The 18,629-nt window shown below is 40.3% G+C and overlaps 2 protein-coding genes across 2 annotated transcripts; one reads left to right on the forward strand and one right to left on the reverse strand.

The window, feature by feature from the left end:
• Window positions 1–3,328: 3,328 nt before the first annotated feature.
• On the forward strand, window positions 3,329–10,436 carry LOC118271474 (carboxypeptidase B-like). Its single transcript, XM_035587570.2, has 5 exons — window positions 3,329–3,477; window positions 3,817–4,026; window positions 4,981–5,086; window positions 9,093–9,404; window positions 9,820–10,436. The coding sequence occupies exons 1-5, from the start codon at window positions 3,413–3,415 to the stop codon at window positions 10,423–10,425; spliced, it is 1,299 nt and encodes a 432-aa protein (XP_035443463.2). The 5' UTR covers window positions 3,329–3,412; the 3' UTR covers window positions 10,426–10,436.
• Window positions 10,437–11,629: 1,193 nt separating this feature from the next.
• LOC118271473 (carboxypeptidase B-like) lies at window positions 11,630–14,710 on the reverse strand. Its single transcript, XM_035587569.2, has 5 exons — window positions 14,544–14,710; window positions 13,749–13,958; window positions 13,030–13,135; window positions 12,538–12,849; window positions 11,630–12,412 (listed from the first exon to the last, which is right to left on the reverse strand). Exons 1-5 carry the CDS (start codon window positions 14,606–14,608, stop codon window positions 11,804–11,806), a joined length of 1,302 nt encoding a protein of 433 aa, XP_035443462.1. The 5' UTR covers window positions 14,609–14,710; the 3' UTR covers window positions 11,630–11,803.
• Between the last annotated feature and the right edge of the window lie 3,919 nt (window positions 14,711–18,629).

The raw sequence follows: 18,629 nt of genomic DNA on the forward strand, positions 1-18,629 counted from the left end.
GGTTTGGCATAAAGCGCTTCTTTCGAAGCTTTCTTCCTATGGTCTTCCCGAGAAATTGTGCGAATGGGTCTACTGCTTCCTTGCAGACAGAAGCATTAAGGTCGTTGTCGACGGGGAATGCTCCGACTCTCTGTCTGTAAACGCAGGTGCCCTCAAGGCTGCGTGCTATCACCTACCTTGTTCCTCCTCCATATCAATGATATGTTGCAAATCAGCAGCATTCATTGTTATGCGGATGACAGTACAGGTGATGCCTATTATACCGGCCGCGCTAACATTTCTCGGGAAAACGTCATCGAGAACCGAAACAGACTTGTGTCTGAAATCGAGACTTCTTTGCGGAGAATCTCAGATTGGGGTGAACTTAATTTGTTCCAGTTTAACCCTACTAAGACACAGGTCGGCGTGTTTAGCCCGGTATTAGAATTGGGATACTTGGCATCAACATTTCGAGCGACGTCCATATCCGTGGCCATCTAGAGGATAAGGCTAAATTATCCTCGAAAAAGCTTGGTGCGCTCAACAGATCAAGGCAGTATTTCACTCCAGCCCATCGCCTGCTTCTATATAAGGCGCAGGTTCGGCCCCATATGGAATACTAGTCTCATCTGTGGGCGGGGGCACCCCAGTACCAGGTTCATCCTCTGGACCGCGTTCAGCGGCGTGCGAATCGGATTGTTGTGTGGCAGGAAATTTAAAACCGACTTGACACTTTGGCAATGCGTAGAGATGTAGCTTCGTTGTACATTATATCGCCTATGTTTGCCTGATTCATGACTGTTCTCGCCGAAAAGTTCTCTATTATGAATGTATGTAATGTGTAGTATACATTAAATTAAAATACCTAAATAAGGGGGCGGCAAAATTGTCTTCCGCCCCGGGCGGCCGACACTCACGCTACGCCACTGACCAGAGGTACTCCGTGCTATATGCCCTGCTCAGGATGCAGGTTAGTCAAACCGGCACCGCACCTATAACTCCTCTGGTGTCGCACCTGCACTTGTAACTCCTGGGTGTCCATGGGCGGCGATCGCTTATCATCAGGTGACCCGTCTGCTCATTTGCCCACTATTCCATAAAAAACAAAAAAGAAAACGGGTGTACGTGGTGAATTGTAGCTATGACTGTCTTTTAATCTATTCCTCCATAGAAAAACAACTTTAAAAAATTTAATAACAACTAACAAAAACAACAACAACTAACGATATTATTGAAAATTTATTTGCAATTCATTGTAACGTAATTTCGCACAACCATAGCGAAGGATTATTGCCACGTGCTTGACACTTAATGATTTTATTACACGTTCATTATTTGATAACAACTTTTTAATCTAATTAAGCCTCATTTGTAATGGATTAAAATATTTTTTCTATAATTAATAAGCAACGTAATAGAGAGCACGTACTGCACGCCTGAGGGCACTTATTTTGATAAAACATTTGTCCATATGTGAGTCAGTATAAGCAGCCATTTTAAAAAACTGAGAACCTATGGTACAGAATTTTTAGAATAGATGCCAAGTGCAGCTTTGGACGTCCATTCAGTAGGTGGACAACCGACCAGTGTCTTACCACACCAATCGATCGATAGTCGATCGATGCCATCGATCGACATCGGTCGACGATGATCGATTGGTGTAGTAGCTTTAATAAAATTGATCGACACATACCGTCGTCTAACCAATCGATCGATTACCGGTCGATGGCATCGGTCGATCGATTGATTGATGTGGTAGATACTATCAATCGAAGTCGACTAATTCATTCTGCCATCGATCGATGGCATCGATCGATGCTCGATCGATTGGTGTGGTAACACCCTAACTGAGGTTATAGCTGGATACAGGTCGCTTCCAACCAGTCGATCTGAAAGTCATTGGAAGAAGCCGTTTTTGGTAGGACCACTTGTAGTTCAGAAAACTAAGGCTGTTAAATACTTAGCCGGGCAAATCTCTATGGTGGTTCTAACCTACAGGCTCAAAAAGGCAAAAATCGGAGGGCCTTCGCTTCGTTCACCAGTGGATGACTTGTAGCCGATATGATGATGATAAAAAGGTGCAGTTCAAAGTCAAATCATTTATCGATAGGTATAATTAATGAGAGTTAATTACCAAAATGTTTGTATGCGCATTACTACTGAACGACTGGTTAATTATTATTAATCGATTTTTGCTGTAACAAAGCGTCTGATTGAATCTTAGGTAAATTGTTGTAGATTTTGATGACCGAGCAAAAGGTAGGGACATCAGAGGAAAGAATGGATAAAAGCAGCTGAACATGAGCGTTGTATAAATGATATTTATTTCTGTAAATATGTTATAAAATAACACTTTTACACGTCAATATTTCAAATAGCTAGATGAGGCCGGCATTTCCTATCTGACTACTCTGAGAAGAAATGCCGAAACAAACTCAGAGGTCATACATAGTCTCTTTTAAAGTCCAGACAATGAAATAGAGGATAATGTGAGAAAGATATATTACCTAGGCTGGGCCACAGCATTTAGATTTTTACCCTCCTTCTGATGACAAATAGATCTGATATTTGGTGCACACACTTAATCTTAATTTCATACAATATTACAATATTTTTCCACTGCTACCACCGTTCTAGATATCAAACGGCTTGATTGGTTGAATAGAGCTCATTAAAACGGTTTAATACATAAAAAAACAATGCTTTTTATGTAAGTGGTTTATTATTATCTTTTTATTTGTATTTTTATGACACTATATAAACTGTATTTCTACGATTTACAAGTCAATTGGCCTTTTGTGACGAGTGACGAATACGCCTTGGGTGAGACTAGTGTCAGACTAATACTGACTAAAAACCACGCCATTTCTACTCTTGCCTTCAGCCAGAGACCCGGTAACTCGTTAGATTGTCTGCGCACGCCAGATCAGGAATCAGGACCCATCAGTGGTGGTATGGCTCTTTAAGACGTGACGACGCGCGTTTCGCACGAGTCTGGTTCTGGTCGGGCGGTGAGCTACCCTTGCTCGCTCTCTTACAAAGAACTTCAATAAATAATGCTTTCAAGAAAAAGTGAAATGTATACAATATTAGTAGAATGTTTGAGTTATTATCATTTTCAAACTAAGATAGACTGAGTATGAACACCTATGTCATTAATTCTGTTTATACTTAAGTTTGTGCATAAAGTAATAAGCAAACTACATATTATTTCAAATTTAGTCTTATCGAACCATAACCTCGACAACACGGAACCCCAAAACCAGTGAAAACAAATCTCTAATCACCAATAGCGTATAATAAAAATTTAAAATACTAATTCTAGTTTATCTTAAGCCGTTCCGAATTCCGATAGGATCGTAGATAAGTAGGTGTTATCTTTAGAAAATTCTTATAAAACTAAGATATTTCTGAAATATGCCATTCATTCAAGATGAAACTGATTGTGTTGCTCGCTCTATTCGCTTTGGCTACAGCCAAACATGAGATGTACACAGGGTTAGTACTATCATTTTTTATGTAATTCATTCAATCATTTGTAAATTTAAATATTGATTGATCAATCATATTTCAATTTCGTTTTCAATTACATCAATCGTTGTGAATAAAATATTGTTTCTAATTATTTTACAAGTTATATTCGTTTTTTTTTTCTATCATGAATGACTATATTAAAGCCATCAGAAGACTCATCTGTTAGATTAGACACATAACATAACTAGTGTTTATATTTCATGAGTAACTCTGTATACCCCTCTTTGATATAATAAAATGGGTGACCGTATATTATACCACATTTTATGGTATAAATATTAAAATATTTATCTTATTTTACAGATGGAAATCGTACTTCGTCAAGTTGGTGGATGAGATCCAATCAAAACTCTTTGCATCTTTAGCTGACAAATACGAGTTGGATATCCTAAGTCATCCAATCATTGGTCGAGAAGGCCTACTCCTGGTGAAGCCAGAATATAATGATAACTTCATCCAAGACTTGATATCTATAGGAATTACTTTTAGAATACATTCAGAGGATGTAAAAAGGTAATATTTTTAGTTTTAATTTTGAAAACTGACTGCCTGGTTGGTCGAGTGGTCGCAAGTTTGACTGCCGGACAAGGGGTCTCGGGTTCGGTTCCCGGGTCGGACAAAGTATTGCTGGGTTTTTTTGGTTTTTCGGAATTGTGTCCAGTATATGGCAATAGGCTCACCCCCTATTACATGGGACTTATAACACAAATGGTGAAAAGTGGATGTACATTGTACAGTGGCATAATGTGCAGGTGCGTGACGTTACGGATACGGATTCAATTTTGAAAAATGATTTTACGTAGAGCCTAAAATCTCAGGACCAAAGTAATTTTTTAAGTAATTAAAATTATTAAAATCATATAGGTACTATTTTATTTTATCTTTAACTGTATAATGTAGTGGCTGTTAATATTGCTAATAATATATTAAGCTGTAAAATTATGCATGTTTTTTGTTACAAATAAATATTTTTTTTTTTTTTGGTAGTAACTAAATACAATGAATGTATAACGACAGTCTATAAGTCTGATACCAACCTAGCCTTTCAAAGGAACCCCTAAGTGACAGACATTCATTACACAATTAAATAAAAAATATTAGGTTCTACTTATTGAGGTTGTCTCGACTTTAAACAATTGTTGTAAGGCTATGCTACGTCGCTGTGGATGCCTTTGACTTCCACTAATCATATTCATTGGTACACGTAGTTTAGCACTGGTGGAAACAAACTCAGCTAAGCTATGTTTTTTATATGAAAAGATGTGTGCAATGGATGGCACATTCACATCGTTTTACAGCTTAGTTATTACATCTTCGTAAATAGCACATCTCTGGTGGAAAAGCACCATCATTCTTGAGTTAATAAACAATTTTGAATTAACCAATGCAGTCCAAACGTCATTAGGCGATATTTTATTACTTAAATTTAGTGCCATTTAAAATAATGAAATGTTCAATTACTTTCAGTGAACTGGACTATGACGATCTGATGATTGAGCAGCAGCACACAGATTTGAAGGCCAGGAATGTGGGACGTCAGCTTCCTTATGACAACTACCAAGAAATCGAAGCTGTAAGTATAGTCTTCGGCGCGTAATTTGGCAATTTTTGTAATTTAAATAATAAGAAAGTTCCGCCAATCGCACAGGGATTGATCCTCACAAGCATCGTGCGCAGACGCGGCGACGTTGCGCTGACTATTGAATGTCCGCGTCCGCGTATTTTTAGTTAATAAAGTAATTATTTGAAAAAAATTATAACAAAATCTTGCCAAGTTATCTGCCAACCTTTATAATATTTTCTTAAAAACATAATGACATACATAATAAAATTATCAATAATTAACCTACTTACAAAAAATCTGTTTCAACCTCGAAATCGGTTAGTAATAAAGTCGGTTAATATAATAAGATCTTCTTCTAAGTATATATATAAAAACATTTTTGTGTAAACTGCATCAAAATTGATTAAGCCAATCCCAAGATAATCGCGGACAAACATACATACATCCATCGTAACTAAGAACCGCCTTCTTTTGTTTTGAAGTTTTAAAACATAGTAAGTAATATTATTTAAAAAAATAAGTTTTTTCAAATCAAATATTGCAGCAATCTTTAAACCAATCTTTAAGCCAAGCAAAGAAGTTACAAAAAACCTCTTATGTAGATAGTTCAGGATTGGGTTCTTGCGGACGGCCTAGCGGGACTACCCGGGACCCGGGACTCGCCGTAGCTGCGGACAACGTAAAAGGTTGCCGAAGCTTCGACTCAAAGCAGGAGATGAAACGGGGTGGTTTTTTGTTAGTAAGAGTCTGACACTCCCTCCCGCCTCACCCAAGGCGGGAGAATTCATTGGATGATTTCCCACATTCAAAAAAAAACAGGGTCCCCGGAATTCTATCTAGAAACAGGAATAGGAACGGGGATGGTTTTTGTCCAGTAAGAGTCTGACACTCTCTCTAGGTAAGAGAAGTCGTTGGATAATTTGCCCCCTCAAAAAAGCATCGGGCTGATAATAATGATTTCGAGCTAGCTTCACTAACAGACAGAATTACGAACGATTCAATTTGACGTTTCAAAAATGTCTAATTTAGGATTAAGTGAAATCAATGCTTTGACTTTCGAAAATTCACAATGATAGCTCAAAGTCTACTTCATACGATGAACGCCATTGAGCCTTTAGGGAGCAGATAGTAAAGTTCCCTAAGAAAAGGAAGGATCCTCCGACCAGGCGAGGTGATCATGCCTGGCGGGCTTTCTGCCCGACTGTTGTTCGTTGGGATTTTCTATCCATGTTAATTCGCATGTAAACTTCATAATTATGTGCGATGCAGGATATTTGTGACGTCATCCGTTGATTTGCTCGTCGATAGTCTATGTGCGACTTCTCATCTGTCACTTGTCAGATGTCGCCACAAGCCTATCACAATATCGTGCTGTATTAAGATGAAATCTCCAAATCTCCACGTACTTTGATAAGATTAGACTTCAATGCTTATATTTATCAAAACCTAGCTTCTACCCGCGACTTTGCTCGCATGGAATTAAATTATTACTGCCATATGTCTTGTGGGGAAATCGGGATTAGTAATTAAATAAATTAGTTGCATATAATGTAGCTAGAAAAAAATAACCTTTTTATAAAATCTACACATAATATAAGAATGCACTGTCGACGCAGTGTTGTTTCTAAAAATTATTTTTTTAAAAAGAGTAACGATGGAGTTTCTTGCTCGTTCTTCTCCATTCGAAGCAACACTTAGGAACGAGCGCCTAGCTTCACTGACGGACAGACTGACGGACAATTCCATTTGACGTTTCAAAAGTGCCTAATTTAGGATTAATTGAAATAAATGCTTTGACTTTGACTTTGTGTTTGACTAACCGGTTGCTGTGCAACATGTCGCGAGTTCGATTCCCGCGCCGGCCAATAAGTAATAATGACATGTTCTGAATAGCTGTGCTGATTGTACATTGCCGGGGTTTTTGAGTTTTTGGGTTTTAGAACTAATGACAAACAAACATACAGATAGACACAAATGTTCTCTATATACTAGTTTAAACTGCGTATGGCAACGGTATCAGTAGTAACTGATATATTTAGAGATTACAACTGGCGTTTTTTTTTCTTAACCTTGTAGGAAACGAATGTCCTAACATTTTGACATTTTAATCTTACCATGTCTATTAGAAAATAAACAAGGTCAGTAAATCATAAGAAGCCTTTATTGCATTAAGGTAGCATACAAACACATATAGTAAGTAAGAATCAACCGTTACATTTTGACTTTACAATACCAAAATACCAACAAATCAGTTCCGTTAACTTTAATTTTAGATTACAATAAAATACAGTAAAATATTTAGAAAAATAATCCAAACGTCAGTAAATAATGTTTTACAACATTATTTCTGACTACCTGTATACCAGTGTTGCTTGGGCGACAGCGCGTGGTCAAGTGAACGTCCTCAGTGGTGTGTCAAAATGGCCGCCATGGCGCTCCCCACCTAACATCTGATGACTTTTCTTTTTAAGTGCGTCATACCCGGAAGCATCAAAATAAGTGCGACAACATGCCGTTCTCTAAAAACAATGCAAGAAACAGTCTCACACTTCATTGTTGGTGAAAAATAATTTGATTTTTATCAAATTGCAAATGAAGATCACATCATAAATGAACGACTAACAGCAAAACACAATAACACCTCTGGTGTTTCTTTTTAAGGGGGAAAATCATCCAGTGACTTCTCCCACTTTGGGCGAGGCGAAAGGGAGTGTCAGACTCTTACTGACTAAAAACCACCCCGTTCCTACTCCTGCTTTTCGAGCCTGAGACTCGGCAACTCGCTAGGTAGTCCGCAGCTCTGGATCAGGCATCAGCCCTACTGGGCCCCGTCTACGTATAGTCAGTACGGTGTGAACGAGATGTTATGGAAAACTGATAAATTACTGACTCGTTGGTCGAGTGGTTGCACTTGCGACTGCCGAACAAGGGGTCTCGGTTCGATTCCCGGGTCGGGCAAAGCATTACTGGGCTTTTTTCGGTTTCGAAAATTTCTCGGTAGTAGCACGTAGTCTGGAAACGTGCTCGGTATATGGCAATAGGCTCACCCCCTATTACATCGGACTTATAACACAAATGGTGAAAAGTGGGTGTACATTGCATAGCGGCATTACGTGCCGTAATGTGCAATCTGCCTACCCCTTCGGGGATAAATGGCGTGACGTTGTGTGTGTGTTGATAAATTACGTAACGCGCGCACAGTCAGCAGCGGACAATATCTACGTTTCGTATGAACGATGCATGCCCTATTTCTTCTGTACCCTAAGGACGGAACCGCGACTATTATAAAACCGTAGCGTGAGAAACGATAAATGACAAAGATGCAATAATAAACAGCTAGTTGCACAGTTGCTAATCTGTGTCAAGGGTGGTCCACGTCATGTCTGATAATCTATCTATACTAACATTATAAAGCTGAAGAGTTTCTTTGTTTGTTTAAACGCGCTAATCTCCGGAACTACTGGTCCGATTTCGATTATTCTTTTTGTGTTGGATAGTGCATTTATCGAGGAAGGCTATACGCTATAAATCATCACGCTATGACCAATAGGAGTCAAGTAGAGCGGGTGAAACCGCGCGGAAGTAGCTATTTATAATCCTGGCAATTAATAACACTTCCAGTAGTCACTAAGTGCGTAATGAAAGAGAAAAAAATAACAACTAATTTTGACCTCTTTTGTGATTTAAGGCCACGTTGTCCACGACACGTTGTTTGACGAATGCATGAAAACCTATACATAACAATGCATGCATGTTATTGACAAATTCACGCATCTACAATTGACAAGTGTGGGAGAGAGAATGCCTAATATAAATACGCATTCGTGATAATCATGACGCGTCAAATATAGGTCAATAATTATTGGCCTATATAATTATATATTTTTTTTATTATTATTGTTATTTTGGCCTATTATAATAGGCCTAAAAAATTTTGGTAGTTACAATCAAGTCCGTGATCTTTATACATTTAACTTGAAATAACAGTTACATAAATTTTCTTGTCCATTTTCAGATCGACGATTACCTGGACAGCATTGGCAGACAATATCCTGACGTGGCTACTGTTGTGAACGCTGCTGAGTCCTTCGAAGGCCGTCCCATCAAGTACGTGAAGATCTCCAATACAAACTTCGAAGATGAGAGCAAACCCGTCATCTTCATTGATGGAGGCATTCACGCCAGGGAATGGATCGCTCCCCCTACAGTTACCTGGGCTATACATAAACTGGTTGAGGATCTGACCGAAAGCGACCTGTTGGATAACTTCGACTGGATCCTCCTGCCTGTGGTCAACCCTGATGGATACAAATTCACTTTCAACGGTGTAAGTATATTTTATTATTTTTCGTCACTATTTTCATCAGAAAATTTACTCGTACAATCCAATCTATCTCTATCTCTCAATATAAAAATAAGTCGGATTTTCCTTCCTGACGCTGTAACTCCAGAAAGGACGAACCGATTTTCACGGTTTTGCATCGTTGCAAAGGTCTCAGGCTCCGTGAGGTTTATAGCAAAGAAAATTCAGAAACATTCAAGAGAAAAGCAGGAAAACAGGGAAAATCATTGGAGGCGAAAAGGAGTTCGCTGGGTTTGTTAGTATTTTATAAAAGCTGAGATCTGTAGATAATAATAAAACAATACAATATATGTAGCAAGTGTGTTTAGAGGGCTAACGAGCGCGAGCGCTTAATGAACGTCAACAAACTTATTAAAAAAACCCATTTGTCTAATTTCAGAACCGATTCTGGCGTAAAACTCGTTCCACTGATCAGAATCCTCTCAGTACCGTTTGCCCAGGGGTTGACGTCAACCGAAACTTCGACTTTTACTGGAACAGTGTCGGTACCAGCAACTCTCCATGCTCCGACATTTATGCTGGATCCAGAGCCTTCTCTGAGGTTGAAACCAGGGTAGTAAGGGATATTTTACACGAGCACCTGCACCGAATCGCCCTTTACATCACCATGCACAGTTTTGGCAGCATGATCTTGTATCCTTGGGGACATGATGGTTCCTTATCCTCCAACGCTCTTGGGCTTCACACCGTCGGCGTGGCGATAGCAACTACCATCGACCAACTCTCCTTACCTAATTTCGCGAAGTACGTAGTTGGTAACTCTGCGCTGGTCCTCAATTACCTTGCGTCAGGAGGAGCTGAAGATTACGCTCATTCGATTGGAGTGCCCTTGGCTTACACCATGGAATTGCCTGGATTTACCAACACCATGCAGGGGTTCAATCTGGACCCTAGATACATTCAGCAGGTATGCAACGAGACATGGGAAGGTATTGTAGTCGGAGCTAGAAGAGCTGGTGATCTGTTCAAAAATAAAAGACTGTAAATTATTTATTACTCTTGTGGTTTTATTTTAGTTCGACAAACTGTATCAATAATTAATCTTTCAAACTTTTACTTTTGTGGTAACAAGTCAGACATTTTATTTCAATCCGTTTAGAATCAGAGATACATTAGGTACGCGTTATAAATATTTATATAACACAGTGCCATCTTTTGTCATTTTCATGAATTACAACTAATTTAGTTTATATCGATTGAAATATGCAGTTTGCTGCGTATCTCGCTAGATGGCGTTATATCAAAAAATTAAGTGTGACGTTCTTATAAATATATTATACTAGCTACTTCCGCGCGGTTTCACCCGCTCTGGTCGGTTCCTATTAATCGTAGCGTGATGTTTTATAGCCTATAACTTCCTCGATAAATGTGCTGTACAACACAAAAATAATTATTCAAATCGGACCAGTAGTTCCGGAGATTAGCGCTTTCAAACAAACAAACAAACAAACAAACTCTTTAGCTTTATAATATTAGTATAGATTGTATAGTAAGTCATTTAGTTGTATTGTGATAGTAATTTAGTTCTACAACTAGCATAAAATAGCATTACTAGCCAATTTTCGTCACTTCTGTTTTTCAAGGCCTAATAGTGTAGATTTTTTATTTTACATTATTAGAGAAATACAACAATTTATTGTATTGTACATTTTGGTAAATTAGTAGTTTATCGGTAAATTAGTCACACTAGTCACGATCTTTTAATTATCTTACGGAAAATACTTTCGGCAATATATTGATCAAAAATGTTGTGTGTCGTCACTTTTATGTAGGTACGTTTTATACTTAAAAATGACGTATCTAGCTCGCACGCCTAAACTTTAATTCGTTTTATCTAATTGTTGTTTTCTAATATATCAAAATAAAAAAGTGCCATATCTAAAGAATATGTTTTCATTGTCTAACTCCGTTAGTTTTAAGAATTTTTATACCCGTAATGAATCCGTCAAAGTTAAATTATACATATTTTATTTATTTTCACTCATGATCGTCTCACTGTAGGGTACAGGCCTCCCTACCTTCCTTCCACTCCTCCCTGTATAGAGCTTCCTGCGGCTCATCCTTATTACAGGTATCAAGTTCGTCCCGCCATCTCCTTCTGGGCCTGCCGCGACGTCTGTTGACGTTGCGTGGGGTCCACTCAGTTGTGAATAGTATTTTAAATAGGTAAGTAAAAAATACAACTATCATATAAATAAAAATGTATATTCATTTATTTTACATCAGATTTGCACAGTGTACAGGATTGAAAAAGATGACAGTGTTAACATTTTGCATTATTAGATCTGAATAAAAACTATGCAAACTTCTCTGAATAATAAAATGAACCTGTAGCATTAGTATACTTAAACTGGAACTATATTTCAAACTTGAGCCTTTTTGTTGGCAACAAACAACTCTCCAGCTCTTCTCACACCTACAGTAATACCAGCCCAGGTCTCTTGGACGACCTGTTCAATGTAGCGAGGGTCCAAGTGGAAGCCTTCGAAGCCCCAACCAAAACCAGGCAGCTCATAAGTATAGGACAGAGGCACACCAATGTAATGAGCATAATCTTCTGAAGAGCCAGAAATGCCATACCCAAGAACAAGATTAGAGTTTCCAACCACGTATCTTGGGAAGTGAGAAAGAGCTTTGTCATGGATAGCATTCGCCATGCTGATGCCAACAGTGTGGAGTCCAAGAGCGTTATTGGACAAGGAACCATCATGACCCCAAGGGTACAGGATCATGCTACCGTAACTGTGAATGGTGAGGTACATAGCAGTGCGAGCCAAATGTTCGTGAAGAATATCTCTGACTACTCTAGTTTCCGGTTCTGAGAAGGCTTCAGTGCCAGGGAAGGTTTCAGTGCAAGGACTCAAGGATGCACCAACGGTGTTCCAGTGGAAATCGTAATTGCGGTTACCATCAGTTCCAACACAGAATGGAAGTCTAGGGTGCGGGGAACGAGTCTTACGCCACATTCGGTCCTAAAATCAGAAAATTATATATTTAATGACTTGCAATGGTTTTATTGTAGAGTTGCTTTGATAATATTATCATTAACTGAGATAAAACTAAAGACAATGCAAGCGATAGATTTGGTTATACTTACGTCGGTGAAAGTGTACACATAGCCATCAGGGTTGACCACAGGCAGGAGGATCCAGTCGAAGTTATCCAAAAGGTCACTCTCTGTAAGATCTTCTACCAGTTTGTGAATGGCGTAGGTGACGGTAGGAGGAGAGATCCATTCCCTGGCGTGAATGCCTCCATCAATGAAGATGACGGGTTTGCTCTCATCTTCGAAGTTTGTATTGGAGATCTTCACGTACTTGATGGGACGGCCTTCGAAGGACTTGCCACCAGTCACGACAGTAGCAACGTCAGGGTACTCAGCACCAATGTAGTCTAGGTAGGCGTCAATCTACAAAATAGGAATTTACTTAAAGTAACACAAATTTTCTCTATTAAAACTATTGAGACAGTGGGTTAAATTTCGCCACTAAAATAATTCTCATGTATTTTTCTACTAACTGGTTTAAAAATAAATATTATTCTGCATAAAAGTTATACTCTGCAGTTACGAATGTTTCGGAAAACCTACCACTTCGAGTTCTTGGTAATTGTCGTAAGGAAACTGACGACCTCCATTCCTGGCTGCTGAGGAGCTTTTTTGCATCTCAATAAGATAGTCGTCCAAGTCGAGTTGCCTGAAATAATAAATATTGTCCACGATTAATAGGTAATAGTATCTACAACAAAATACGTTTCTTTAACATACTTACCCTGAGTCCCCAACAACCCTTAAATTCCTAACCCTCAAAAAGCTGGCAACGCACTTGTAACGCCTCTGGTGTTTCAAGTGTCCATGGACTGCGGCGATTGCTTACCATCAGGTGATCCGTCTGCTTGTTTATACCATAAAAAATACTTTTACAGTAAAGTAAATTGGTATAATAAATTTTGGCACGTTTATAAGTAATGTTTCTATTTGGAACATAAGGCACTTTACTATGTATGCTATCCAAACCATAAAATGCTCAGTATTGCTTAACTTGGGTGTTGCTTAAGTATTCGGGTGGGTTCATATCTGACGGAACATGCGACGCATAATATTGGTCGCGTAACGCCAGAACAGACAAATGTATAGAAAAACAATTGACCGTTCACACTCAACAGATGATACGTTAGTGCGATCGATGATACGCTCGACGCGACGTATTAAACGTCAGAATTCAGATATGAATCCACCCTAACACCTTATAATAAAAAATCAAATACATATAACTAAAGCAGTAAAACGAAATATTACACGGATCTTACTTTTTCACATCATCAGCATGAATTTTGTAAGAGATGCCAGCAGCTTCGATTTCCTTGATGAAACCAGCTTGGTGTTGAGGCTTCACCAGGACTACACCTTCGCGGTTCACGAGTGGGTGAGACAAGAAGTCCAGTTCATATTTCTCAATCAAAGGTCTCAGGACCTCAGACTGTTCTGTGGTGGTGACTCCTACATAGTAGGATTTCCATCTGAAATGAAATCGTTTATTAGTTTAAGTATTATAATTATGTTTACGAAGAAAATTAAAAAAAATGATGCATAAGCTTGCCTATCACATATAATATAAGTCATATCGGTTTTTAACTGTCCCACAAAAGGATCTAGGAAATGTTGGTCGCCATAATATTGTTTCAACGCAGATCGGCTATCACAGATTTCAGGCTATTGAGGAAATTTTCGAAACTCATGAAATGGAAACGGTAATCAATGAAGATGGTGTTAAAAATGCAGTAGGAACTATCAAAGTGTGTCGCGGAATACTACTCATATAAATGAGCCTCTAGCATGGCTTGAAACTAGTCGAGATCCTCATCAAACAGTTGTGTTAGTAAGCAGATAACATAATAAATGATCAAAATGAATTTATTTTGATCACACAAGAACAAAAAAGTAAATGGTGTAATTACAGAAATGACTTGTAGCACCTATAATGGTAAAAACAACAATCTTATTGGTCAAAGTACAACTAGACTTCAAACCATAAAAAATATAGGTGAAGATGAATGAAATGATAGGAATGCCAATATATGAATGAATAGAAAAGAGACACTAACCCAATATACTTTTCATGCTTGGCATAAGCCAAGGCTAGTAGGGTCACCACTATGAGGAATTTCATTTTGACAATGCCCGTGTTCCAATTACTATCGAAATAAATATAATTGTGTAAAATGATAAAAAGCCTTATCCAACAGATAGATTAAGACATTAAGCACTGATAACAAAATAAGGGGTTGAGTAATACTTAATATGATTAATCGGTATTTTTGTTTGCGTCCAATGATTCACATTAATTCATTCATGGAAGAAGGTAACTTATATATGACTGTCTGTTTGATTGTAACCCTTTTTTTAAATTATAAAAAATATAATTGTATTATTCATCATCTTCATCATTATCATATCAGCTACAAGACGTCTACTGCTGAATATAGGTCTCCCCCAATGACTTTCAGAGAGGCCGGTTGGAACCGACCTACATCCAGCGGCTCCCTGCGACCGTAATTAGATCGTCTGTCTACCTTGTCGATGGACGTCCTACGCTGCGCTTGCCAGTACGGGACCTCCACTCGACCACCATTCTGCCCCAGCAGCCAACGGTACTCCGCGTTGTATATTATCATTGTAAAAGTAAAATACCTGCTCAAGCAAGACAAATGGCAAAATATGTAAAAAAGTGAATGTATAAGATTATGACACAGGATAGGATTGTGACAGTCCCTTTGGCTTCCTCAAATGTAAGGCTACATTAGAACGTTCCTCATTGATTTCAAAATCAAGAGAGATTTATAAGTAAACATTTTTTAATCATTGATAAGATTTTTATTTCGACAATAGGGATAACGGACGGTATATGAAAATCAAAAATCTACTTAGACCGTCAGATAGGTAATGAAAAAATAATTGACACGTATTTATTTATTTTTCATATAAGATAACAATAAACAAGATAACACTTAAATAAAACGAATCAAAATTTAGGAGTGCGAGCAAATACGTCATTTCTGCGTATAAAATGTACCTAGAAGACTAAGTGACTTTACGCGATATTTTAAATCCATCTTCAAAAGTAAGTTTCCGTAAGAAAATAAAAAAAATTAAGGGGCATTGCCAAGCAAACAAACCCGTGGACAACAACTGGTACTATAGGTAAAGTTAATTACTGTACCTAAGTCTAATGAATAACGATTATACTATCAAGAATTAGCAGTATCGCCGCCTTAGTCATAATCAATGATTATATTAATTTCTGTTAATCCTTTTAATTTGTTCATTTTGATATTTTCAGTTAGCCGTTAGTCGTAGGCACGCGACTGTTATTTACTTTTTGATCGTCATTGACTTAAGAATCGTTTCCTGGCTTTCTTTACTTGCCTTATTAAAAATAGTCTGATTACGGATCTCACAAAGCATTGTAGTTCCTTTGGTTTTACGACTCTTCATTCTTGTTCAAATAAAACAAAAGTCAAGCTCCATGATACGCACACTGCGAGGACCGCCCGGAGGATACGGTCGCGGTGTGCCCTGCGTGGGCTGAGCACCGCCGTGTCCTCAGGGATGTGGTCGGCGACTATGACCTCTAGCGTCCGGCATTGGTACAAGCTATGGTGCGGAGCGAGGGGGACTGGGTGGGACGCCGTCTCCTCCTTCTGCGAAGCAGTCATGCTAGCTAAGGAGGAGGCGGAGCGCGTGAGAGAATAAACCTCCGCACGCCCCAGCCGTCGCGAGAGACACTTCGGGCGTCGGGGATCGCGGGACGATCTCCGGCCACCGTAAGTGCGGGCCTGCGGATGGCGAGCAAGGGTAGCTCACCGCCCGAACAGAACCAGACCTCCGCGCGCGCCTCAAAGAGCCATCAGACCACCACAGATGGGCCCCAGTAGGACTGATGCCTGATCCGGAGCTGCGGACTACCGCGGGTTTACCGGGGCTCCGGTTCAAAAAGCAGGAGTAGGAACGGGGTGGTTTTTAGTCAGTAAGAGTCTGACACTCCCTCTCGCCTCGCACAAGGCGGGAAAAGTCATTAGTTTTTTTTCCCCTGAAAAAAAAACATAGCATAGCTCCCATGGTTAGCAGCTCAGGTTTACTAGAGAACGCTGCTTTTTGGTTTCCGTCAACTAAGGTAATCTCAATGTCGGCTATGAAACAAATTCATGATTTTGAAATAAAATGCTTTCTGTTTTTTAAAATAAATGTAATATTGATATGATAACAATTTACAAAAAAAAAAAAACTCAGACCAGACAGATATGTCCTAATTAAATAAGCGACTTGGTATTACATGGATCTCGCAAAAAATTTACAGTAGAAAAACTGAGGTTCGAGACTTGGTCTTTTTACAGTTTTTATGATGGTTACACATTTGACTGCACAGTTGGTGCGGTGACTGAGCAACTGGCAGCCGCGCAACGGGTAGCGGGTTCGATTCCCGCACGGAGCAACTCTTTCTGTGATCCACAAATTGTTGTTTCGGGTCTGGGTGTCATGTGCATGTGAAATTGTATGTTTGTAAACGCACCCACGACACAGGAGAAAATCATAGAGTGGGGCAACATTTTAAAAAAAAACCCGAACAATTAAAACGATAATGACTAAATAACGTTGACACGTGACAATTAATCATCCATTACAAACGAGTTTGTTATCGGATTACAAACATTATAACAAATCGGAAAATCTCATTATCATTACTAGATACTTGATAAATAATCCACTGAGATAGCGGCAGATGTCGCTTCTGACGTTTATGGTCGACTACCGTTCTCACTTTTACTTGTCCTAAAATATGGATCATTCGTGCTAGTGAAATATTATTTGGAAATAAAAATAGAATTATAAAAAAGGACATAGACAAACAGTAAAGGGAAACATCGTGTAGAAACCCGGGCTTACAGTTTCTAATTATAAGTTTGAAATTGTCAACCCGCATTGAGCAAACATGGTGATTAATGCTCAAACCTTCTCCGTACGAGAAGAGTCCTTTGGTCATACCCTGCTGAAAATTGACTCGGGTGTGGCGACACCTGACAAGGGACAGATGTCAAGTCCGACATAGACCATCGACGACCAAATCAACGGATGACGTCATAAATATCCTGCATCGCACATGTGAAGTTTACTTGTGAATAAACATGGATAGAAAATCCATACAAACAACAGTTGGCAGAAAGCACGCCAGGCAAGATCACCTGATCGTGCGGTCCATGGCCCTCTACGGAGCCCCTGTGTGGGCGCCGAACCTGATGCGGCGGCCAGCCCGGGCGCTGCTCACGTCCCAGAGGGTCATGGCCATTCGAGTGATCCGCGGATATCGCACGATCTCCGGAGAGGCGGCTAACCTCCTTGCCGGACTCCCGCCGTGGGATTTGGAGGCGAAGGTGCTCGCGCGCGTCTTTAGTTTGCGCGCCGACGCGCGTCGCCGGGGCGAAACTCCACTGCCGCGCCAGATTAGTGCGTGGCGGGACGAGCTCCGGCGCGATCTCATGGCGGAATGGCAACAGCGACTGTCGCAACCGAGGGCTGGGCTCGCTGTCATTGCAGCGGTAAGTCCCCTCTTTGAGGAGTGGCTAGAGAGGCGCCACGGCGTCCTCACCTACCGCCTGACGCAGGTGCTTATCGGACATGGAAGCTTCGGTAGGTTCCTGTTTCTGATTGGGCGGGAGGAAACGCCCGGGTGTCATCACTGCGAAGACCGCCCGGAGGACACGGTGGAACATACGCTTGCGGTCTGCCCTGCGTGGGCTGAGCACCGCCGTGTCCTCAGGGATGTGGTCGGCGACGGCACCCTCTCGCGTCCGGCACTGATACAAGCCATGGTGCGGAGCGAGGGGGACTGGGATGCCGTCTCCTCCTTCTGCGAAGCAGTCATGCTAGCTAAGGAGGAGGCGGGGCGCGTGAGAGAACGAACCTCTTCACGCCCCAGCCGTCGCGAGAGACACTCCGGGCGTCGGGGATCGCGCGACGATCTCCGGCCACCGTAAGTGCGGGTCTGCGGATGACGAGCAAGGGTAGCTCGCCGCCCGACCAGAACCAGACCCGTGCGTGCGGCGCGTCGCGTTCTGCGCGCGCCTCAAAGAGCCATCAGACCACCACAGATGGGGCCCAGTAGGGCTGATGCCTAATCCGGAGCTGCGGACAAC

Source organism: Spodoptera frugiperda, chromosome 9 (assembly GCF_023101765.2).
Source record: "Spodoptera frugiperda isolate SF20-4 chromosome 9, AGI-APGP_CSIRO_Sfru_2.0, whole genome shotgun sequence".
Lineage (NCBI taxonomy): Eukaryota > Metazoa > Arthropoda > Insecta > Lepidoptera > Noctuidae > Spodoptera > Spodoptera frugiperda.